The sequence below is a fragment of the Vombatus ursinus genome, unplaced genomic scaffold, assembly GCF_900497805.2.
Source record: "Vombatus ursinus unplaced genomic scaffold, bare-nosed wombat genome assembly UNPS02014779.1, whole genome shotgun sequence".
Classification (NCBI taxonomy): domain Eukaryota; kingdom Metazoa; phylum Chordata; class Mammalia; order Diprotodontia; family Vombatidae; genus Vombatus; species Vombatus ursinus.
The window spans coordinates 48,358,092-48,384,350 of NW_020954557.1; the positions used below are offsets into that span (position 1 = coordinate 48,358,092).

Below are 26,259 nucleotides of genomic sequence, written 5' to 3' on the forward strand. Positions count from 1 at the left end.
TGACTAGCAGAGTGCATGGAATACAGTAGGTGCTTAACAAATGCTTGTTGATTGATTAATTGATCACTGCTGCCATATTGAGTTCAATCCAGTTGCCCTGAAATGGCCAATGAAATCTGCCACAAAACAATACAGTAATTATTAGACTTACTATTCTTTTCTTCTTCTCTTGTGCACTCAAGATTTGATTAGTTGGTTTTATCGCTTCTGACTGAATTGCTTTGCCAAGTTTTCTGAGGACAGAGCGTAAAGCACATGCAAGCATGGTGTTAGAATTTACACTTTCTGTGAAATGAGCAGAACCAGGAGAACACTATACACAGTTTCAACAACACTGTACAATGACCAACTATTTGATAGACAATTGCAAAAGATTTATGATGGAAAATGTTATCCTCATCCAGATAAAGAAGTATGGAATCTGAATGCAGATCAAAGCATACTATTTTCTCTTTTTTTGTTGTTTTTTCTTTCTCGTGGTTTTTCCCTTTTACTCTGATTCTTCTTTCACAACATGACTAATGTGGAAATATGTTTAATGTCATTGTACACGTATAGCCTGTATCAAATTGTTTGCCATCTTGGGGAGGGGAAGGAGGAAGGGAGAAAAAAATTTGGAACTCAAAATCTTATAAAAGTGAATGTTGAAAACTAAAAAATAAAAATAAAGAGAAAAAAGACACAAAGAAAGAAAGAAAAAGAAAGACAGGATGGATACACAAGGAAAAAAAGAATTTATACTCACCCATTTTTTTTTTCTGGGAAAACCAGTATGTTTATAGAGTAACTATTCCACACAACAAGACAAGTCTGATGTGAAGTGTTGATGGTACATATTGTAAAACATTTAAAACCCCCTTCGGGTTTGGAATAATTGTGGTGGTGGTTAACACTTACTGATGCAAGTCAGCAGTTGATTTCATGCTCTCAGACGCAAAGGTCCAGGCACCACAAATGCAACTAGAAGTAGACACAAGGGGCAAAAGAGTCTGGTTTGTAATTCTACAACAAACTTTATAGAATAAAAGCATCATGTCTGCCCCATGGTGCGCAGTGGGTACAAATATTTCCCCAATCCACTTGCCACTTCTTTATAGGATTAAAATTTGCCATAAGCATAGGTAATCCTACATGCTAGAATAGAAGGAGCTACAATTCACCCAGCAGCAGTCATTAAACACATCGAATTTGTGCCTGCCTTTTTATTTTTTCTTGAGATTTTTTTTTAACCCATTTCCGATGAAAACTAAAAGAGAGAATCCAGGCATCCAGGAAATACATTAACATACATCTATTAGTGATGATGGTAAAGATAGTGGTTTCTGTTTCATTATGATAGCAGAGGGTGTTAGGTGTTAGGAGATACCAAAAATGCTAAATCTTAAAGATGAAAGCATTCATTTTGGTTGGATACCAGCAACCCTAGAGCCAATCCGTCAATTATTTTAACAAATATTTATAAAACTAAAAATATGTGTCTATCTATCTGGATTCTGAAGTAGAAAGCTACTACCAAATGGCAAGCGCTTAATAAATACCTGATGATTGACTGACTGCCCTGTAGCGCCATCTTTCGCATCATCTCAAATTCCACATGTCCAAAGCTGAGATTATTGTCTTTTCCCTTGAGCACTCCTGCTTTTCCTGTTTCTGTCCCAAAGACTCCGTCCCATGTTTGAAATTTTGTGTGATCTTTGACCCTTCCCTCTTCCCTCTCAGATCTAATCAACGACCATGTCCTGCTAATTCTAACTCTGCAACATCTTTCACAGCTGTCCTTTCCTTCATATTTCTGCCTCTGTTGCCCTAGTCTAGGCCCTCTTCAGCCTGAATCATTATAACAATTTTCTAACAGCCTCACTGCCTCTGCTCTTGCTTTCTTCTGATCCACACTTCATAACACTGTCAAAGTAATCTTCCTTATACACAGGTCTAGTCATGACACTCATCTGCTTAAAAATATTCTCTTCTGGATCCCTGAGAAATGTCAGACTTGTTTTTTTGGCATTTAAGCCCTTAATCTAATGCCATGATACTTTTACAACCTTGCCTAATTACCTTCTCTTATCAACCTAAACAACTGAATGTAGGTGGCCCAAATTGTGCTCCACATTCTATCCACCCATCAGCCCCAGATATCTTGCCAACAGCCTTGCAGTCATATACCTACTCCTCCCCTCTCCTGCCCCCATTTCCACCCTTTGCTCTGGGAATAGTAATAAATAAATAAATAGTAACAAAACCACTACTGCCTCTAGAAAGGATACGAAATCGACTATTCTATGACTCTACTCACCATCCCTGCCATGCAATGTCACATCCATTGCCACACAATGCTTTAAGGCTTCTTGAGTCCTCTCTGATCAAAGCTCACTTCTTTGGCCACTACTCTCCTATATTTGTTGTCTTTTCCCACCTGACAGCAGGAGTTGATTAACATTTGTATTATATCTCCAGTACTTACTATGGGACTTCGAACATAGCAGGTGCTTAATCATTGTTCTTTTCTTCCTTTCTCTCTCTTTTTCTTTTTCTCTCTCTCTTCTTTCCTTCCTTCCTTCCTTCCTTCCTTCCTTCCTTCCTTCCTTCCTTCCTTCCTTCCTTCCTTTCTTTGTCTTTATGCTATAACTAAATTGGGCTATTCATATATCCCAAGCACTTTTTATGCTCTCCTACCTCTACACCTATGTTCATGCAATGTCTTTTCTCCCTAAAGCATTGTCTGTTAGTGGTACAGTAACACTACCCCGTCCCTAGAATTTCCTTCCTCCTCTTTATCTGTTAGAAATTTTCTACCCATCTTATGAAGGCCCAACTTAAATGCCATCTCCTTCATGAAGCCTTCTCTGAAACCCACTGATTGATTGCAATGTCCCATCTCAGACTTCATGTATTTTATATATCTCTTGCTTTGCATGTAATATTGTATATTATGATTATCTACATTTGTGTCTTATCTGACTATTTGTATGTAAGCTGATTAGACATTATGCCTTACCTTAGGCAACTAGGTAGCAATAGTTAGAGTGCTGAACTTAGAATAAGGAAGACCTGAGTTCAAATAGGGCCTCAGACACTTACTAGTTATGTGACATTGGGCAAGTCATTTAACCTTCGTGGGCCTCAGTTTCCTCATCTGTAAAATGAAGATAAATAGCACCTACCTCCCCGGTTTTTATAAGGGTAGAAAAGATACTATTTGTTAAGTGCTTAATGCATTGTGTGGCACATAGTGTGTGGTATATAAATATTAGCTATTATTATTTAAGTTTTCTAGCACTGTCTTCTATACCCAGTAGGTGTTTAGACAGTTCAACAAACATTAAATAGATATTTATTAAGTGCCTAATATGTAGCAGGCACTGTTCTAGAATACAAAGACAAAAATAAAAACAGTTCTTGCCTTTAAGAAATTTAATTGCTGTTTGTTGAATATTAATGAATGAATGGACTGAACCATGCCAGAAAGGCTGATTGACTTCAAAAAATAGGATCCAATATTTGCTTCCTGTGAGAGCTGAGGGTACCATTGACACACAATGCTTTAAGGCTCTTTGAGTCCTGGAAGGCTTCCTCTTCCCTCCCCTTTCCAATGATAACAGCTGTGATTTGTGATTGCACTCAAGCCCCTGTTCATTGTCATTTCTACAGGCCAAAAGTTTAATTAGAAGATTACCTCCAAGTATATACTTACTAGCATCCTAATGATTCCCTCAAAAACAAAAGAGGGAAAGTACTTTCTTCTTGACCCTTTGCCAAGTTCTACCATTCTTACCAGATATTCATTTCTATCATGTTGATAATTAGAAAGGAGACACATACTTTGCTATTATTATTATTATTATTATTAGTAGTAGTAGTAGTAGTAGTAGTAGTAGTATTAAAGAGTAATACCTCCCTCCTCACTCCACACTACTTACTTTTTCTTTGTGTTTTGGAGTGCTTTGGTGAGCTTGTCTGCCAGTTTCTGAAGGCCTTTGGCATAAGTAATCTCTAGGTTAGCCCTGTCAACAGAATGACAGGGTGTTCAATGGAAAGGACATAACCATAAATCAGGATGAAAGTCAGACTCTTAGAATTTCAGAGCTGGAAAGGATCTCCATAATCATCTAGTTTAGGTGTTCTTAACCTTAATTTTATGTCATATAGGCCTCTGGTGCTCTGGTAGCCAATGAACCCCTTCTAAGAATAATAGTTTGGGTTTTTTTAATATAAAGATAAATTATTTTAAAAACTTTTTTGTGAATTTTTTATTCATTTTAAACTGAAATACAAAATGAGAAAAGAAAAAAAAAACATTTTACACAGCTGAACATAAGAGAGGATTCAATATAAAATAATAAATTTCATTTCAAGAAAACCTGTATAATAGATTCTACACAATGTTTTCAAGGTACTCAGCTTTTCTTTGCTTCCCCATATGTTCTCTTAATGTTTTTAAATAATCAACAACAACAAGCATTTACTGAGGGCTTATTATTTACCAGTTCCTATACACATTGAAGAAACGATAAATTTGAGTTAAGAGTCAGAAGAAATAAAGATGTCATTTTAAAGTTCAAGGCTCCTTGAAATCTATATCTTCGGATGCTCATGTTCAGGATAAGAACTCTTAATCTCATCCAACCCATCCATACATGATCCAATAATTGTCTCTACAATATAGCCAACAGTCGGCCACCTAGTCTTTGTCTGAAGACCTCCGATGAGAGCATTCTCGCTGTCTCCCAGGGCAATCCATTGCACTTTGGAGCAGCTCTACTAATTAGGAATTCTTCCATACACCAAGTCCAGATCTGCCCCTTTGAACCTTCTTCCCATCGCTCCCAGTTCTATCCTCCTCAGACCAAGCCCTATTTGGTCATTATTTGGGCCCTGATTGGCTAAGAATTAATGTAAAAAGCAATTGTTTTTGTTTCGGCCAGAAACCCTAAGGGTCTTTCCCTCCCCCAGATCTATTTTTTTGTTTGTTTCTTGATAATTAATTAATTTATTTTTAGTTTTCAACATTCACTTCCACAAGATTTTGAGTTTTAAATTTTCTTCCCTTCCCACTCTTCTCCCCCCACCCAAGATGGCATGTAATCTGATATAGGTTCTACTTATACATTCATTTTAAGCATATTTTCCCCTTAGTCATGATGTAAAGAACAATTAGAGCTATGGGAGGAACCATGAGAATGAAACAATAAAGCAAAACAACAAAGGAAAAAGAGAGCAAATAGTATCCATAGTGTCCATCTGTATTCAGATTCCATAGTTCTTTCTTTATATGTGGATACCATTTTCCATCATGAGTCTTTTGGAGTTGTCCTAGATTCTTGCATTGCTGTAAAGAGCCACGTCTATCAAAGTCAGTCATCTCACAATGTGGTTGTTACTGTGTACAATGTTCTCTTGGTTCTGCTCATTTCACTCTGCATCAGTTCATGTAAGTCATTCCAGTTTTTTTGAAGTCTGCCTGCTCATCATTTCTTACAACACAATAGTATTCCATTACATTCATATACCACAACTTGTTCAGCCATTCCCCAATTGATAGGCATTCCCTCAATTTCCAAATCTTTGCCACAACAGAAAGAGCTGCTATAAATATTTTTGTACATGTGGGTCCTTTTCCCGTTTTTATGATCTCTTTGGGATACAGACCTAGAAGTGGTATTGCTGGATCAAACCAGATTTATTTTTTTTTAAAGGAGGCCATTCTTTGCATCATTTCTTATTAATCCGTGATCACTGAATGGGAGCTGTTAAAGACCTTAGCTTGAAAAGGCCAAGGTCTCCCACTGCATCCTGGGCCATCTCCAGTCATCCTAATCTATATCTGGCCACTGAACCAAGATGGTTCTGGAAGAGAAAGTGAGGCTGGTGACTTTGCACAACCCTCCCTCACTTAAATCCAATTCACTTGCATGTCACAGTCCTCTTCAAGAATAAAGGACAAACAGTAATCCTCTGAATCCTGGCACAGAATAAGTCTAACTTCTCTTGTATGGGACAGCCCTTCAAAAAGTTGAAAACAGCTGTCATGTCTCCTCAGAGACTTCTCTTCACCAGACTAAGTAGCCAAAATTCTTCAAATGATACTCACATAGGAAACACATTCGAACACATACACATACACATATACATGATCACATAGACACACATCATCAAAGAGCATACACACATGCACACGCATACACACACACACACACACACACGGCTGAGCTCTGGCAGAAATTAAATAACTACATTAAAAAGGGAAGCAATCTGGTGTAGCAATTGATTAAAGAACTGACCTCAAAGCCCAGAATACCTAGGTTCAAGTCTCATCTCTGACACCTACTGTCTGTTTGACCCTGGGCAAGTTATCACTCTAGGCAACTCTCTAAGAATATAAATTGGAGAGAAAGTGTCAATTTGTATTATTAGAGAGAGTTTTTTCACCTGGGAGCTCCCTATGAAAGGGTAATCACAGACCCAGAGCCTATCCCTGTAAAACAGATGACTGTTGTTTATTGTTGAGTTGTGTCCAACTCTCCATCTCCCTATTTGGGGTTTTCTTGGTAGAGATGGTGGAGTGGTTTGTCATTGCCTTCTCCAGCTCATTTTACAGATGAGGAAACTGAGGCAAACTGAGGTTAAGTGACTTGCCCAGAGTCACTCAGCTACTAAGTGTCTGAAGTCAAATTTGAACTCAGGAAGATGAGTCTTCCTGATTTCAGGCCTGGCACCCTATCCATTGTGCCACCTAGCTGTCCAAAAACAGAGATGAAGAATCTGATAAACATCTTCCTGCTCTATAAATGGGAGGTTTTCACTCAAGTCAGAAACAGATTTCCAAATAGTACCCAAACTAATTGGATTAGTTCTACATTATAACTGGAGGCAATAATGTGACATATTGTGATTCAATTAGCCAAACAGGAACCCAATAATGGAAAGCCACAGAGATAATAAAGCCAAGGTTGGCAGTCACAATTTCCATTACTTTATAGCCTGGACAGAACCCCACAGGGAGCTTGGGGCATGCTCTCTTAGCGCCAACTCTTTTGTAGTTCTGTGCAGATCAGAATACTACAGCATTACATTAATTTTATTATGTGGTAGCTGCCCTTTTTACAGACATCAACAAATGAAATGAGGGAATATTATTATTCATCTTCTCACTTTTTACTGAAGACACACAACACACAGGAAATTAAGTTCAATTTGCCTGACATTTTCCATTTTTACATGAACTGGAGAAGTTTTTGTTTCATATTTTATTTTCAAGCATTAGAATCTATCTTTAATATTAATTACATTTGTTATACTTTATTATGGCTTCTTTTCATTTGAGGTGCAACCTCAGGAACCTCCAGAAACTGTTATTAACTAAAAATTTCCACAAAAATTAACTAAAGATAATTCCACAGTAGAAGATAACATGGACACCTTCTAAAATAGGATTGAGACTGCAGATGCTCCATTGCTAACTTGTTATTGATTTGCTTCTATCCAGTTATTTATGCCTCTAGTTACTCTATTTTTTTCTTTGAATAATATTTTTTTCCCAATTACATGTAAAAACAATTTTTAACATTTTTTTGTGTTTCAAATTCTCTCCCTCCCCTTCCTTCTCCAAACTGATAAACGTTATGCATATGCAATTATACAATTATGCAGAACATAGTTCCATGTTGTAAAAGAAAATACAAACCAAAAAAAAAAAAAAACCACACACACACAAAAGTAAAGAAAGCGAAGAATAGTGTGCTTCAATTTGTATTCAGACTCCAACAGTTCTTTTTTTGGAGGTGGATAGCATTTTTAAACATGAGTCCTTTGGTATTGTATTGCTGAGAATCCCTAAGTCATTTACAGTTGATCATTGTACAATATTGCTATTACTGTGTACAATATTCTCCTGGTTCTGCTCACTTCACTTTGCAACAGTTCATGTAAGTCCAGATTTTTCTGAAATCATACTGCTCATCATTTCTTATAGCACAATAGTATTCCACTACATTCATGTAACACAACTTGTTCAGCCATTCCCCAGTTGATGGACATCCCTTCAATTTCTTTGCTACCACAAAAAGAACTGCTATAAATATTTTTGTACACATAGGTTCTTTCCACCTTCCCCCTTTTTTAATCTCTTTGGGATACAGACCTAGTAGCAGTATTGCAACATACAAAAGGTATGCACAGTTTACTCTGGCTACTTTTGGTAAGAAAAAGACTAGTGGATGACATGTGAAGACTAAGATGCAGAAACCCATCAATCTGGAACTGGCAGGCTCTTTGCTCAATTACAGCCAAAGCTTCATTGTAAAGAAAGACTTTTAAAACAATGAAGTTAAGAATAACACTTCCAGTAAGTTTTGAAATAATGCTTTTTTGATTAGCAGCAAGCTCCATTTGAGAAATATGAAAGTGTCACAGGATCGAGGGAGAAAGCTGGTAGAAACGTCAACATCCTCAAGTGCCTGAGAGCACACCAGATCTCTTCTTTGAAGAGAAGGGAATGAGCATTTATATAGTGCCTAATTAGTGCTAGGCATTATGCTTTGCCAGGCAGCTAGGTGGCAAAGTAATCATGTAGAGCTAATCTGATTAGTTCAGGTGCTAGTTGGAAAGCTATTTCTGACTTGAGTGAAAGCCTCCCATTTACAGAACAGGAAGATGTTTGTCAGAGTCTTCAGCTCTGTTTTGGGCAGGTAGGTGGCGAAGGAGATAGGTATCGGTCCTGGAGTCAGAAGACTCATCTTCCTGGGTCCAAATCTGGCCTCAGACACTTAGCCAAGTCACTTAACCTTGTTTGCTTCAGTTTCCTCATCTGTAAAATAAGCTGGAGAAGGAAATGGCAAACCACTCCAGTATCTTGCCAAGAAAACCCCAAATGAGGTCACAGAGTCAGACACACCACCACCACCACCACCACCACCAACAACAACAACTTATTTTTCATATATTATCTCATTTGCTCCTCACAACAACTCTGAGAGGGAGGTGCTGTTATTATCCCCATTTCACAGTTGAAGCAACTGAGGAAGACAGAAGTTAAGCGACTTGGTCAGGATCATAGAGCTAGTTAGTATCTGAAGCGGGATTTCAACTCAGGTCTTCCTGACGCCAGACCCAGAATCTAAACACTTTGCCACCTAGAGAGCTTCCTTGTATGTCCTCTTAGGATCTTCCTGGTTCCAGTTATGAATCTGCTCTCAGAGATGTTTTAAGCTAATAAAAATACTTAGATAGATCCTACAACTAGAGCTGGAAGGTACTTCACAAGGTCATTTAGTTCAACCTCATCATCTTACTGATGAGGAAACTGAGGTTGAGGTGTGCCCTAGGTCATACAAGTAGAAATCATAAGAAGCAGGACTTGAACCCAGGTCTTCTGCCTCGGGAGCCAGGGCTCTTTGGGGCTTCCCCAAATTTGGTAACTCAGTTTAGGATCCAAGGATTCTAGGATTTAGAACTGCAACCAAGCAGTCTCAGGGATGAATCTATCCTGTCTCTTGCAAGGTCACTCAAAACAACTGTCAAAGATTCCTGTTAAAAAAGAGAACACTGGCCACAGGACAAGCCAACGGTGTTCACTTGCTAGGGTTACAGGATGCTCTGGTCACACAGTTGCTGAGGGCTGTAAGCTCAAAGCAAGACCAAGTAAAGGAGAACTCCTTTTACTGAAGCTAAGCTGGGCACTTCTGCCCAATGGCAGGCTTGACTTCCAGGCCCTCTTCATATCTAAGCAGCCCAGACTGGGCCGAGCCTTCTCAGAGCCAGACAGTCATTCTCACTGGGGCACTTGGTACTCAGCACCAGAATCCCTTGCTTACTTCCTGCAAAAGCAGGGAAATGGGCTGGTGAGATTAAATTACAATACGGCAGATCTCCCACTAGGCAGCCTCACCTTTAAACACAATATCCTAGGAGTCGGCAGCAGAACTCAATGAGCAGCTCTCTGGGGCTCATCTTCCTCCTCCCCTGCCCCTCTAGTTCTTCTATGCCTGCCCGCTCCTAAGGGGCTTTGTCCAACACCTCTCCAGCCAATTTTTTGCTAATGCTCTTTCCTGACTTGTTTATGATGCTCTCTTTGTGTGCTGCCCTCACAGAATCTGCGTGCGCAGGGATTTGGGGACTGAGAATTGCTGGGGAAGTAGATTAAATGTCTTTTTTCAAATGGACACAGCCTTGAATCTTGCCTCTTAGTAGTCAGAATCGTGGAAACTACTGCCTGCTAAGCAGGCAAGAGATGAAGTCTGGGGATGCTGAGTATACCCTCAATGCCCTCCTTCCCTCCAGTCCTACTGGTCCCATCACCTCCACCTCTTCCCAGCTGATAGTCAGGACTCCACCCAGGGTCTCCGTTCTGATAGTCAGCTTTTTCCTTATCTTACTCAGTCCTGCCTCCACATCACCTTCTTGCCCCATGCTATCCCTAGGTTCCCCCCCCACCCCACCCTGCCCTTTCATTCTTTTTCCAACTTCTCTCTCTATATATGTTGTCTTCTCCCTCTAGAGTGTAAGCTTCTTGGGATAGGGCAGATACTCTCTTGCTTGCTTGTATTTGTGTGCCTGGAACTTAGCACAGTGCCTGGTACACAGTAAGCAATTAATAAATTACCTTCCTTCCTCCTTTTCTTCCTTTCCTTTCTCCCCTCTTCTTCTTTCCCTCCCTTCCTCCCCTCCTTCCTTGGTTCCTTCCTTTCCTTCCTCTTTCCCTTCCCTTCCCTTCTCTTCCCTTCCTTCCATCCGTCTTTAGAAGGATAGATATAGATATAATCTGTCATCCATTATCTACTATCTATTTCTGCTATCATCTATCTATTTATCTATCTATCTATCATCTGTACCTATGTAACAGGTAGATCAGTAGCTATTTAGAAGGTGTCTGATATTTGAATTTCTGGAGTGCTTTGCAATAATCAGTCAATCACTGAACATTATTGAAGTACTGGGCGCCGTGCTAGACACCAGAGATACTAAGATAAAAAATAGAATAGTCCCTACCCTGCAGGAGTTGACAGCCTAAATGGGGAGACAATATATACACACACATATAAATATACACAAGATAAATATGAGGTTATGGGAAGGGGGAAGAGAATCAGGAAGCATTTGAGCTGAGCTTTGAAGGCAACTAGAAATTCTAAGAGGTGAAAGTGGGGAAAGGAGAGCCTTCCAGGGATGGGGAGCAGCCTACGCAAAGGCACAGAGATAGGAGATTGACTATTTTGTGTGAGGAATAGTAAGGAGGCTGGTTTGGCTGGACCATAGAATACACAAAGGGAAATAATGTTCAGTAAGGTGGGAGAGGCGGGTTGGATTCAGGTTGTGAAGGGTTTTCTTTGATGCACAGAGAAGTCTATATTTAATCATAGAGGTAATAAGGAGCCACTGGAATGACTACTGATGGTGATGATGGTAAGGCTAAATTTATTTAGTGCTTTATGCTTTGCAAAGTACTTCACACATTGTCTTGTTGGATCCCATACAGCAATCCTCTGAGGCAATGTTGTTATAGTCCCTATTTTATAAATTTTATAAATATAAATTTATATTTACAAATTTATTTTACAAATAAGGAAATGGAGAGGTTAAACTATTTGCTCAGGGTCACACAGCCAGTAAATGTCTGAGGCAGTATTTTAACTTGGGTCCTTGTAGGATTTCAGAACCTGGGGAATAAGAAGAATTGATGCTTATACAGTGCTTTATATATATTTTCTTTTGAATCCCACAACCCTATGAGGTATCAGTAATAATAGTGACGTCAGTGGCAGCTAAGTGGCGCAACAGATAGAACATTGGGTTTGAAATCACGAAGACTCATCTTCCTGAGTCCAAATCCGACCGCCGACACTTACTAGCTGTCTGACCTGGGGCAAGTCACTTAGCCTTGTTTGCCTCAATTTCATCATATGTAAAATATGCTGGAGAAGGAAATGGCAAACCTCTTTGCCAAGAATACTCCAAATGGGATCACAAAGAATAGGACACAACTGAAACAACAATATCAGTCCCTTTTTACAGATGAGCAAACTAAAGCTTAATTGGGTTAAGAGAATGACTGATAGCCACATAGCTAATAAGTGTCATAGAGGGGATTTGAGTCTAGGTTTTCCTGTCTCCAAGTTCAGCATTGTATTCAGGATGCCATATGGCAGGGGGCATCATATGGTCACAGGCCACCAACCTAGCTTTTTCTGGCAGGCTTGAAGCCTGAGTTAGTGTGTTCGGAATAAGGGAAGATTTATCATCAGTCCCTTCTGTCTCAATTTATTGATGACCTGAAGGGGTTTTAAACATCCAGCATTCACATCTCCTGAGCAAAGCAGGCTACAAATCTTGTCTCTACTATGGCATTTCAAGGCCCTAATGAACATTTGTGAAACCCCAGCAGATCACTCTATATTTCAGGAGCAACGAAAATGAAGCAAGAGAGAACAATGGGGAAGAATACAGATGGATGAGAAGGAAGTTTAATGATTCTGTATATACTTTCGGATAGTCAGCCTAAGACTGATACCACCCCCCATCCCCATCCCCAGCCTTCAAGGCCTCTGAATGGCCTATACCAAGGAGTTTTTTCAGGAGTTAAACCCATTTCAAAAGAGAAATCATTATCGCTTTAACTGTTCATGTTTGATTCCTGTTAAGTCAGGATGTTTATGATTTGAAACAAAAGACAGGAGATAAGACATGGGTCTAATTCAGCAGTTCATGCACTCTTGGATGGAATTCCTGCTGAACACAATTGAAATGACCTTGGTATTTCTGGGCAGCCCTGCAGCTGGAGCTGGATGCCCTTCAAAGCCACAAGAATGAGGTTGCTGCAAATCGTTTTTTCCTTATTGTCCTCTGACAACAGCTTTTTATCATGTGTTTGTCACTTTCCAAGGCAGAGCTCATCTGAGAAAATAGAATCCCCTTTTTTAAATTGCAAGAAGCAAGGTAGTATAGAATGCCTCATTTGTACAACCTTTTCCTATTTCTTTACAAAGGATACATTTGAAAATAGTTCCTCATATTTCATAGCCATTACATCCAGACTTAATTCTAGGTTCCCAAGCTAGCTCCTTTATACATATATGGATGGAACTGTAACCATAGATAATTAGAACTAGAGAAAGGCAATAGGAACGTGGGCCCAGGGAACTGAGAGCTGACATCATTTGCAGCCCTTCTGCAGTAGAAGATTAACCAAACCTATTACCTGGTGAGTAAAAAATAATTAGTTAGAACAGGAAGCTTTCAGATGACAGACTTCCTCCTCTTCCCCACCCCTAGTGGCAATATCCAGGTGATTTCCTTTCCCCAACCTGCCCATCCTACTTCCCCCATCCAAATGAATGTGTCTTAAATAGAGTTCATTGGAGCAAGTTAGTCAACAACTATGCTTAATCATGTTTTGTACTATTTGCCCCGAGTGCAAAAATTGCTGCTCATGATTCTGCTTATGCTCCTTGTGGTGCAACATTCCAACTACTTTTCATGATCATGAACAGGGAAATTACATTTCAAGTAAATAAGCTATCATCAGTAATGGTGCCATGTCAAAATGGAGTATCCAGAAAGGTGGTTAGGGTAAGGATGGATTAGGCATTTTATAATTTCCTTCCAAAGTAAAGAAAAAAAAAAGAATTAACATGTAAGTGACAGCTACTGGGTGAGGTTCATAGGATCAGAGATTTAGAGCTGGAGAGGACCACAAACACCCTCTAGCTCAGCTCCCTCATCTGTTTGATAAAGATATTGAGGCCAAAAGAGGGTATACTGTGCTTTTGGATCAATAAAGATTATAATGAAAAGAGCCTCCTGTCTCCATGGACAATACCTTCTTGACTGGAGGGATGGCCTGGGAGTAAGTCTTCCTACTGCTCTGGGTTAGGAATGGCTTTTCAACATAAAAATAAGTCTATTTCTAAGAAAGCCAGGATGATGTAGGGAGAAGAAAATTAGACTGAAAAACAACAGATCTGACTTCTAGGATTCAAGTAACATCAGAGCTGAAAGGTACCTTAGATGTCTGTTGGGGCTAATCCTCCCCCAGTCCTCATGTTTTTTATTTTCTCCTTTATTTGATGAGGAAGCTGAGGACTTGCCCAGAGCCACGTAAATGGCCAAGCTGGAACTAGATCTGAGGTCTTGACTCCTAGTTATTAGAGTAGGGCAAGAGGTGGGCAGCAGATAGGGATCACCATAGTGCATAGAGTGCCTGGCCTGGAATCAGGAAGACTCATCTTCATGGATTCAAATCTGGCCTCAGACACTTACTAGCTGTGTGACCCTGGGGAAGTCACTGAACCCTGTTTGCCTCAGTTTTCTCATCTGTAATATGAGCTGGAGAAGGAAATGGCAAACCACTCCAGAGTCTCTGCCAAAAAAAACCCCAAATGCAGTCACAAAAAGTCACACATGAATGAAAACAACTGAACACAAAACAGGGCAATGGGCGCATGGACCCGAAGGACTGAGAGCTAATATAATTCGTATTCCTTCTGCAGCAGAGAATTAACCAAGCCTGTCACCTACTTAGTAAAAATAATTAACTAAGACAGGAAGTTACCCAATGACAGGCCTCGTTCTCCTATAACTGGTTGGATATGCTGTGCTACCTTTAGTTTCAACTTTCACCTGTGGCTCCAAGAAGCTGTAGCATACCCAGCGGCCACACCCAGTAAAATCATCTCAGCAGATGGGCCAAAACAGATTGAGGGTGACCAACACGCTTCAAACCAGTCCATGAGTTAGGGTATGTCTACCTCAAGCATATGAAGACTCCCCCCCTCCCCAATGGGTGGATGATAACAGTTGGTTCCAAGGATCATGAAGGTGGCTGAAGCAGGCACGATGGAGTGCTTAGAGCTTGGTCAGACGTTGAAGGCACCAAGATTATCCACTACATCCCAGGCCATCATCAGTCGTCCTGACTTTTGCTCTGCCATTGGACTTTGATGACGCTGAAGAGCGAGTGAGGCTGATGACCTTGTGCAATCTGCCTCACTTAAATCCAGTTCACCACAAGTCAAGACATCTCCTGTGATGTCACTGGTCATCTTTGAAGGAGGAACAAGAACAGTTCCAATTATGTCATTCACTTGTGGCAACCTTAGTTAAGTCTCTTCAACTAACTTGGATTGGGCTGTGAGCTCCCTGAGAGTAGGGACTGAACTTTGCTTTCTTTGGTATCACTAGCGCTTAGCACAGTGCTTGGCACTTAGTAGATGTTAATAGATGCTTGTTGACTGACTGACCTCATTATCCTCATCTGGAAAATGAACAAATCAGCTTAAATGATATTTAAATCAGCTTCCAGCTCTAACACTCTATTAAATTGATACCAAGTCCGACTTTTCACCCAACCACTTTTTACAAAATGAAATCTGTTGCTGTTCAGACATTTCAGACTCTTCATGATGCTATTTGGGGTTTTCTTGACAGAGATACTGGAGTGGTTTGCCATTTCTTTCTCTAGTTTATTTTACAGATGAGGAAACTGAGACAAACAGGGTTAAGTGACTTGCCCAAGGTCACACTGCCAGCAAGTGTCTGAGACACCTCAGTTTGGATCGATGCCCAGGATCAGTTAGCTTTAAGCTTTGGTTCTCTAATGGCCTCATCTCTTTTATACCTTGAACTTTCTCACTTGGACTGAAATAGTTTCAGGTCGATTTTCTCAAATCATATCTCCACACACCTATCGCTAGACTAACCAAATTTTGTCTACTACCCCCCTATGTTTAAATCTACTTCCTCCCTCTCCCCAGTCTCATCCTTTGTCCAGTCCCTCAGGTCTGGTTGGATTCCTGATCCTGGCCTTCTCCACCAGGGACCAATACCTAGTTATGTCACCAGGGAGGACCCTATACAATGTATCTATTCAATCAGTAGTTTATCTTTTTTCTTTAAAATCTTCAAAAAATAAAAACACACAGCCTCCCTTTTTAACTCTTTCCAAATCTCACAAGCACTTCCTAATATCTACTATCTTTTCTCTCTAAAGAATTCAATAAACTCCTCCAAATTAAATCAATATATAGTTTAATGCTGGATGTCTTCATCGCAAAGATGAGCAATGGAAAGAGGACACCAAAAAATTGTATGGGGAAATAGGGTTTAGCAGTTAGAAATGAAAGGGCTTAAAGGCTTATAGACTACATAGAAACTCCATGCCTATATATCATGAACGCTTTCTTCAAAAAGAGTCTAGAAGGGGCAGCTAGGCAGCACAGTGGATTAAGTGCCAGCCCTGAAGTCAGGAGGACCTGAGTTCAAATCCTGCCTCAGACCAAACACTTGACACTTACTAGGCATGTGACCCTCGGCAAGTCACTTAACCCCAATTGCCAAACAAACAAACCAAAAAAAGAGTCTAGGATAATAGATCTAGAGTTGGGAAGGACCTTAGAGATTAGAGGTCATCTAGTCTAATGACCTTATTCTACAAATAAAGAAAATGAGGCACAGAGAGGTTAAGTGACTTGGCCAAGGTCACACGGGCATTAAGCAGAACAGCCAGAATTTGAATACGGGTTATCTGACTCCAAACCTGCCAGCCTTTATACTAAAACACAATGCAACACTAAATAAAATGACTTTTAAAAACTAAATTAGCTTCATCTTTACTGGCAAGAAACAAGCAGTTATCTTTGTGGTAACTTTTCAAATTACCTTTCTGTGTATAGTCACAGCCTCGACTGGGTAGAGAAAACGTTGAAATTAGTGCCAAATTAGAAGAAAGAACAAAAATGAGCTGGCAATGTGCTCTTCTAAACATCGTCTTCTTCCCTCTACGCAAGACTCGGCCTACAATTAAAATAACTCCAGCCTGGCCCATTTAAACAAACTTCTGATGCCACAAAATGCAAAATGAATGAAAGACCACCATCAACACAGAATTGAAGCAATGACTAACATAAAGATCACAAGACTTGGGAGTCAGGGGAACTTGGTTGGATCTCACCTCTTAGACTTACTAGCTCCTTAACCTGTCACTAATGTTTAGACCTCAAAACTGTACCAGCTTCTGACTCATCCTGGAATTTCTCCTCAGGGCTTGGGGCCTCCTGACCCTGCAACATCCAACCAACCCTAGGATCTTCTCGCCCTGGAATATTCCTCTGCAGAACCTGACACCCCAGGCCCCCATTTCCTAGGTATCCCTCCTCCCATACCCCCAGCCACACATCCTTCTTCCTTTGACGAGTTCCTCCTGCAGTCTCCATTCTGTGGAGGAGCTTAGGCTGACCAGCCTTCTTTCTCCTCCTGGTGCTGTTCTGGTTTCTGGACTTCAGACCATGCTCCTGAGCTGATCGCCTTAATTTCATTTTGACCCCCCACTCCACCCCCTCTTTTCATATCCCTTTTGTGTGTTTTCTTCTCCTATTAGAATGCAAGCTTCTTCAGGGCAAGGCTGTTTTTCTTTTTGGTTCTAATTCTATGCCCAGCTCCTAACATAGCCTCTGCCACGTTAAGCACTTAATAAATCCTTTCTTGGGGCAGCTAGGTGGAACAGTGCATAGAGTGCTGGCCTGACTCTTTGATTTCAAATCGAGCTTCAGACAACTTTCTGCTTGCCCCAGGTCTTTGTCTATGAAATAAGCTGGAGAAGGAAATGGCAGATCATTCCAGAAAACCCTAAACAAGGCGGTGAAGAGTTGGACACTACTGAACAACAACAACAAATCTTTCCTTGCTCACTGGCTTCCTTCCTTTGCCCCTCCCTTCTTTTTCCCTCCCTCTCTTTCTTCTTTCTTCCCTTACTCTCTTCTTTCCTCCTTTCCTTCTTTCCTTCCATCTCCCTTCTTTCCTTCCTTCCCTTTCTTCTTTGCTTCCTTCACTCTCTTCCTTCCTACCATCCCTTCTTTCCTTTCTGTGTGACCTTGGGCAATATACTTAGCCTCTTTGGTCCTCTGTTTCCTAATCTGTAAAATGGGGGATTGGGCAAAAGTGACCTTGAACTTCTTTTCTAGCTCTAAATCTTTAGCAACCCGATACAAGCATAATGGGTACCACCTCTTCCCACCAAGCTGAACTTGCAATTTGTAGTATGGGGCCTGCTTTGACCTGTGCAGATCACAACCCCATCATGCCTTAGTGGCAGCCTTCATGAGTTTCTGAGGTCCAAAGAATTCATCCTATGGAACCTTATGGTGACGACCCTCTTCCATTACAAATACATAAAAGGCCAGAGGATAGAATTGCTTTTTGAAAATTTGACCTTCAGTTTCTTGCAACAGGCAATCGATTTCCCCAGCAGAGGGTGTCTTCAACTAGAGCCAAGAGCAAGCAGGAGCCCAGACGCTCACAGACATATATGCCAGAAATGTACCTTTGATGCAATTACTGATCGGGTTTACAAAGGCAAAGGGGTCCTTTTGCCCTTAGACATTCGGCAAATGACTGTGTGTCTCCAGGCAGATCGAAGTTTGCTTGCCTCTGCTGGAACAGGCAAATTGAGGCTGTTAATTGAGGGAAACAAGTTAAGTGTGACACAGGGAATTGCAGAGCATCAAGGCAAAAAAAAATGTCATTTCAACAGGAACTCTGCCTGGTGGCTTAAGGGATGGAGCGCTGGACCTGGAGTCAGGAAGAACTGAATTGAAATCTTGCCTCGGACACTTACTTTACTGTGTGACCCTGGGGAAGTCAGTTAACTTCTTTCAGCTTCAGTTTCCTCATCTATAAAATGGGGATATTATCTCACAGACTTGTTCTGAGGATCAAATGAGCTAATATATGGAAAGTTTTTGGCAAACCTTAAAGTTCTACATAAATGCTAACTATCATCGTCATTATCATTACCACTGAAAATGAGGAAAAATGAAAGCAAACAGCTCACCTCTCAGATTAAAGATGACCCAGGCCCACAGCTTGATTGGGATAAGGACGCTTGGTGTCTAAGTGAAGAACAAAACCATGCTATTCACCCTATCAGAAACATAAATATTCTGTGACAGCAAAGTCAAGGATATGCAGCTTCCATGCCAATAGAAAAAGTAGTCAGGGCCTTCTGCTAGGCCAGCTGAAAGAGCCTATCTCAATCATTGATTCTCCACCTGTATGGTACCGGATGCTATCCCTCTCTCTCTACACCTGGACTTCATTATTCCAATATGCCTGAATAACAAAATAATTTATATGTTATTTCAACGCAACCCAATTTTATCAAGTGTGAAGCATTGTGTTAATTGCTGGGGAGAGAGAGAGAGAGAGAGAGAGAGAGAGAGAGAGAGAGAGAGAGAGATGTGAAGTAGTTTCTACCCTCAAGGATTTTATTTTCTACTTGGAGTTTTACAAACTTACTTTATCCACATCAACTCTGTGAGGCAGTGAGTTCTAATGTTATCATTCCCATTTTGCCGATAAGGAAACTAAGACCCAGAGAAAATTCATGACTATATGACTAAGCTCATAAATTTTTTTCTGTTAAAGTATCAGAGCTGGAACTAAAACTCAGATCTCTTAAGTCCAGTCTGTTTCCAAATAAATCAGGTACTACCTCTCTCTACTTCCAAAAGTGAAAATCTCCAGTGGAAATATCCATTTCAAAAGCACCATATTGCTATTGTATGGATTTGTCCATGATATTTCTGTTGTTGGGCAAGAAGTTCATTTTTAAAAACATTAAATTTTTTTCATCATTCTTGATAAACTTGATAAACACCAATAAAAGTAAGCATTTCTATATGCAAAGACAGATGTGAAAAGATGATTGTGCATGAAATTACGAATTTCCATTGTGTATAGCTTCTTTTTTAAAAGTATATAAAAATTCAGCACATTAGTTCCAAAGCTTGTCTGTTTCCTTCTGCTCTCTCTCTCTCCCTCTTTATCTCTCTCTCTCTCCCTCTATTTCACTTTCTCTCTCTCTCTCTCTCTCTCTTTCCCACACACACACACCCCACACATAATTGGAGGTGTCAAACATGTAGTCCTAATGGCATGCAACCCACATCACTCATGAGTGGGAATGGACTGAACCAGATTAAAATGTAATTAGGAAATGTTTAATAAAATAAATAAAAATACAATAGAATATAGATAATGTTAATATGTGGTTTTGTGAGTCAATACAAGTCCCTCAGGGATCCTTGCACATAGTTGAGTGGCGTGCATTTCTATTTGAGTTTGACATCATTCCTTTTTTTGTTGTTCAGTTGTGATCAACTCTTTGTGATTCATTTGCAGTTTTCTTGGTAAAGGTGCTGGCGTGCTTTGCCATTTCCTTCTCCAGCTCATTTTATAGCTGAGGCTCTGAGGAAACTGGGGCAAACAGGGTTAAGTGACTTACCCAGGGTCATACAGCTAGTTGTGTCTGAGGCCAGACTTGCATTCAGGAAGATAAGCCTTCCAGACTTCAGGCCAGGCACTCTACCCTGGGCACCAGCACTCTTTCTACTGCAGCACCTAGCTGCCCAAGAGCTAGGAATACAAATAAAAACAGAAAGAAAGACATTCCCTACCCTCAAGGAGCTTATATTCTGATGGGGGAAGGTAACACATTAAAGGTAACTGAAAATCAAGAAGTGAGGAAAGATGAAGGTGGTATTGTAGAGAAGGCCCATGGAGTCAGAGGTGCACCCTGGAGAGGAATGAAGACATGGCTGGCCTGGGCACCCTCCTTAAATTGGAGATTCTGCCAATGCTGAATGAAGTGAGCAGAACCAGGGGAACATTGCATACAGTAACAGCAACATTGTGCTATGACCAACTTTGATAGACTTAGCTCTTCTTAGCAATGCAAGGATCTAAGACAATTCTAAAAGATTCATGATGGAAAATGCTATCCACATCCAGAGAAAGAATTATAGTGTCTGAATGCAGATCAAAGAATACTATTTTCTATTTTTTTCCTTTCTTATTTTCCCTTTTGTTCTGATTCTTCTTTCATAACATGACCAATGTAGAAATATGTTTAATATGATTGTACATGTATAGCCTATATCAGATTTCATGCCAACTTGGGGAGGGAGGAAGAAAAAAAAATTTGACCTCAGAATCTTATAAAAGTGAATGTTGAAAACTAAAAAGAAAGGCACCAAAATTAAAAATAAAATTTTTAAGAATAAATAAATAACATGGGGGTTCTGAAAAGAATCAGCTCCAGGAGGGAGGGGCTCCAGGAGCAGAGAGTACTTCAATTTCTGTGACGAGTCCAAGCATGGGGTGAGCTTCCGGGGTGGAGAGGTTTCTAGGGCTTTGTAGAGAAAGTATGGGAGAGTCAAGAGTGTAGGACAGTGCCTGGCATATAGTAGCTGCTTAGGTGTGTTGATTCCATGGATTAATCTATTGCCTAAAGCAGGACACACCTAGAATCGTTTTTCCTCTGTCAATTTAACTACAGAACTTTAATTAATCTTTGTGTTTAGGTCATTCGTGTTCCTACTGGTGAGATAAAAGTAATTGCCCCAAGCTGTTATGCTTTTCAGATTTTAAAATTACTTTCCTCCCATCTCCATCATACAAGTAAAGCATGAAGGGAGAAGTCCCTAGTCATATAATGCCTGCATCTGTTTTTGTCTTGCTTAGGGAGTGTTTGCAAACCTCAAAAATGTTTGTGGATGGATGCCACTGTTCACTAACGGCGTGACCAAGAACAGATGGACAGCTAATCTTGTCAAGACTTAGAACATACGAAAATGGACCTAAAATAACAGCAGCAGGGAAGAGAGGTGAGTTGTTAATACATTCCGAGCAGACTGCCCCCGAGCAGACAGAGGGAGCAAGAGAGACAGGTAAACAGAAACAGCCAAGGTGACTGATGGATACGTAGGGGTACCTCCTGATTCCAAAGGATTATTACCAACCCCTGTGTTCATCCTTATCTCACCTAATCGTAACTGGTGCATCAAAGGTGCCAAGGAGTTTGCCTATCCTTTTGGAGTGTATTTGGAAAGGCTCCAGAATATGAAACATTGACATCCCAAACCACTGTTGCTACTTAGACTTCACCTGAACCAGTCCTGAGCAGGGCTGGTTTTCTTGGAGGAGCTGAGAAATGAGATGGCAGTGAAGGTGAGTAATACATGTATCTTCATATCATTTCTGTGTATGCTTATGACAGTAGCAATCAACATGCCATTACACTTCCTTGAACTCTAATACTGAACTGAGGACCTTGAAGGCAAGGGTATGCAGTTAAAAGTTTAACAGCCAGCTCTGTCTTCTCCTCTTCCCCCGAAACGTACACACTTGTGAGCTGGTTCAGCACACCTCTGCTTGCAGACTATTCAGATCCTGAGACTATGTTTGTAAAAGGAAAGTAGAGGAAAACCCAACAAGATATGGCTATGCAGGGGGAATAATCCAGAGCTTTGAGGTAGAAGTTGCTGCTTGTATACTGAGTCAATCTTGTGTTAAAATCACTTAGTTTGTGACTGATAAAGCCATTTTCTTGTTCTGGTTGTTCAATTATTTCAGTTGTGCCCAACTCTTAATGACTCCATTTGGAATTTTCTTGGCAAAGATGCTGGAGTAGTTTGCCATTTCCTTCTCCACTCATTTTACAGATGAGGAAACTGAAGCAAACAGGGTTAAATGCCTTGTCCAGGGTCACATAGCTAGTAATTATCTGAGGCCAGATTTGAACTCAGGAAGATGACTCTTCCTGATTTCAGGCCTTGCACTCTATCTATTGGGCAGCATCTAGCTGCCCAAAAGCCATTTTCTGACCATTTTCTCTTCCCACCACCCAATATACCCCCTGTAGCCATGCAAATCCTTTTATTTTGCTATTAGGAGAGAAACAAACATTTTCAAGGGATAGGGGAAGAAGGGAGGGGAGAGGAGAAAATCAGAATGGGCTGCTTGCCTTCCTTGGTATAAAGGTTCCTTGGCTACAGGGTTTTTAAATTCAGAAATGAATTACTGTAATAAATTAAGACATGTTTTCAGAAGAAATCTAAGAATAAGTTAGATTTCCATCTGTAAGGTAATGTGCAGTTCTGTTTAGACATGTGGGAAGGACTGGAAGACCCCTTAAGATTTCTTTTAGACCCCTTTGTTGCTCATTCTAATCACTCCACCAGTAAGTATTGATTAAGCATCTGTTTTGTGCTGGGTACTGTGCTGGGCTGCAGGGATTCCAAAACCACAGAGTTTACATTCTAAATGAGATCATACCTGGGTTGATTTGGAGCCAATTTTTTCTCTTTACACCCTTTCCAGGACACCACAAAAGTTTACACACAAGCTGCCCAAGTATCAAGAGGAAAAACAAGGACACTACTAGCTTTTCCAGGACAACTGCTTCATCATTTTAATGGAGCCCAAGTTATATTCCATGAGATGGAGAATAATCACTATTCCAACCAGGCTCTCAAGCAGAAAAATACAGAACACCACGTTCTAGAAAGTAGGGCATCTGGAAATCTACAATCATGTCTCTCATTGCAAATAAAGAGATAGCAGCCCCACTGCCAACATCTGTACTGTACCTTTGCTGAAGGATGTACGTGAGCTGTTTGCAGAAATTCTCTCCATTTTGAGAAACTTCCTTAAGGTCCTTGTATACTTTATTATACTGAAACAAAACACGCAGAGAAGGAAGATGAGTGCTGTTGAACAAAGGTTCACTGTAAATCCAATACTTTTAAACTTGGAACTGTCCTTTTAAATGATTATGACTGGTATACATGTCCTTTGGATTAAATCCTAAAAGGAAGATTAGATCTATTCAGCCCAACTCACAAAGATCCCATAGGACTTTTCACTTAGCCCTGGGTACACCTGTGCTGATCCTTTATGTGGATCAGATTTCATGAAAAATCAGCAATATTATATATATGGATTGTAGATGTTTCTTACACCCAGCAGTGCCTATTCTTTCCACCTGATTGCAAAGTACATATATAGAAGGAGAAATCAAGGTGGTTCTTTAGAATGGACTGTAAATATTTAATTTGTCTTTTTTCTTTTTAACCACTGAAACTTTGGACAAATATTTTTGCTGTTCACCACCAAATCCTAAACCAATAATATTAGTTTATCTTTGCTGAGAAATATCACATTGTCATCCCAGAAAATGCAAATGAGTTATAATTTAACACCTTAAGTTAGGTATTTGTGAATAAAGGTTTTGTCTCATTCTCCTCTTTGTCCTCTTCACCTCTAGTGATAAGAACAACTTTTTATTAATGAGCTGAGCCTCTCTCTTGAACCAAGCATTTAAAATGGATCCATTCAGCACACAGACATAAAAACGCCAAGAAGAAAGCTTTCATGCTTTGGCTTTAGGTATAAGTTAATTTTCTCAGTAATGATCATAGGATTTTAAACACAAAATGGAAAGTTTAAATGGTGGCTTCTGTTGTGTACCCTTCTGACACATTGTGGACATCCAATAACGTAGGAGAGTTTCACCTTCCTTTTTCACATGCCCCATTGGAGAGGTATGATAGGATTAGATAAACAGGGCTTTATATTGTACTATGCAAATACTATGCTGGATTGGGTGATGTACAGCTCAGGGGCTTAAGGGAAAGAGCTCATTCTTCATAACAATAGGGGCTGGACCTATGTTTTTATTCGTATAAGAAATTCCCAGGTCAGGACACTCCTCTGCCAATGTAGGTGGGCACCTTCTTTGCAATACATAGACTTAGAAAATGGCCTAGGGCCCTGAGAAGTTATGTGACTTGCCCACTGTGACACAGTCAGTATGTGTCAGAAGTGGCGCTTGAATCCAGGTTTTTCTGATTTCAGGGCCAGCTCTCCATCACTATCCACTTTTCAAATTCTCCTTTTATCTACAAGACTCTCAGTCATTCCTCAGTGACACAGTGTCATTTATTCACATCCCTTGGTAAGCCCACAGAAATAGAATTACAGATATGGAAGGAATCTTGAGAAATGATCTGACCCAATCCCCTGTTTTCAGAGAGGCAGTGATGTACTGATAAATTATAAAAAGAAAAACCAAACAAACCCATAGACAGATACATACTTTAAAGCTCCCACATCCTACTTTCCACTGTGACCTTGGATTCCAGGGGCAGAATTTGGGCCTAGACCAGGGGTTTAGGGAGATTTTCCTTAGAGAAAACAGTGATAACCTTGGCATTGCTGACAAGAGTGATATGGATGCCAATAATTTGCATTTATTAGCAGTTGTGAAACATATCTGAAAATCACCTTCAGGAAAAGGAATCATCCCATCTGGCCTTTCGATAGAAAAAACTTGCCAATATATGAGTAGTGTTATTATATTATCAAGGCCTCTTCTTGCTTCCCTCTTCTCTGAATGCAGTAGGGTTGAGCACAGTTTAGGTCAATGACCTACTTAGTTCTCATCAATGATCTTATCATCTATGAGAGATCTTACTGATTTGAGAATTTCTGTCAGTGAACAGCACATCTGAAGGAGGGGATTCTGGGAAGATGGCGGAGTAGGTCAGAAAACTTTCAGTTCTCCAAATTTCCTCCACAAAAAAAAAAAAGAAAAGACAGACTATTGCCTCAAAGGGAAGGAAGAGCAAAGGAAATAAACAAAAGTTGGGGTAAAGCAGGCATCCTCCTAAGACAACTTGAGAAGACCCCAGGGAAAACATGACCTCCAGGGCCTGAGTGAAGTGCAAACACCTCCAGGCCAACTCTTCAGAATCAACAAACAACAATCCCTGCGGGCAGCTGGGTTGAGAGGCAGCCTCAGCCTTAGAAACTTTCATCCCATGGACAGTGTGGGGGTTTGACCACTGAGTAGGAGAAAATTGAAGGCTGAATAAGAGAAGATTGAAGGACCTTTCACTGTTGAGGGACATCAAGCACAGCTGTGCTGACCAGAAGCATTCTGGGCTATGGCTACAGGGAGAAGGAGCTAGCACACACCTGGTGAGTGCAATAGCAGAGAGGCAGGGGCCCTGCTGGCTATGGGCACTTGTAGGAGAGCAGAGTACCCAATTTCAGTTCCAGGGCAGAGAAGACAGCTGTAGTTTGCCACCACTGGAGGAATTGCAGGGAGCAAGATAATTTGAAGACCAGGGGCTGGAGGCTCTAGCCATGGCCTAGGAGTAGAGAGGAGAGCACAAGGTTGGACCCCAGAACAGACCTCAGAAAATAACAGTAAGAAAGACCTGAGGCTCTGGGCATCATTCTCTACACCTCGGGACTAGAACTTGATTACATTAATAGCTTCTAAAAACAAAATGAAACAAAAACCAATAAATAAAAATGAACAAGCAAAGGAGAAAGAACTGAGCCATAGATAGCTACTATGGGCATAGAGAAGATATGGGTTCACAGTCAGAGGAAAATAATGGAGCTAAAAAAGCCACTCCTTTT

At 40.4% G+C, this 26,259-nt stretch overlaps 1 protein-coding gene across 4 annotated transcripts in view; it reads right to left on the bottom strand.

Moving 5' to 3' along the window:
• Positions 1-26,259, bottom strand: part of NOSTRIN (nitric oxide synthase trafficking) — an 88,921-nt gene that overhangs the window by 49,018 nt on the left and 13,644 nt on the right. The window contains exons 1-5 of one of the 4 annotated variants that reach the window (XM_027865944.1): positions 23,418-23,503; positions 18,311-18,440; positions 3,921-4,004; positions 898-960; positions 152-233 (exon numbers count right to left, since the gene is read on the bottom strand). In XM_027865944.1, the coding sequence (XP_027721745.1) occupies positions 152-233; positions 898-923 (108 nt within the window). In that variant the 5' untranslated portion in view covers positions 924-960; positions 3,921-4,004; positions 18,311-18,440; positions 23,418-23,503. Of the gene's footprint in view, positions 1-151; positions 234-897; positions 961-3,920; positions 4,005-18,310; positions 18,441-18,820; positions 18,841-23,417; positions 23,504-26,259 lie in introns of those variants that run through there. The other 3 variants (XM_027865945.1, XM_027865942.1, XM_027865943.1) reach the window with 3 other exon arrangements.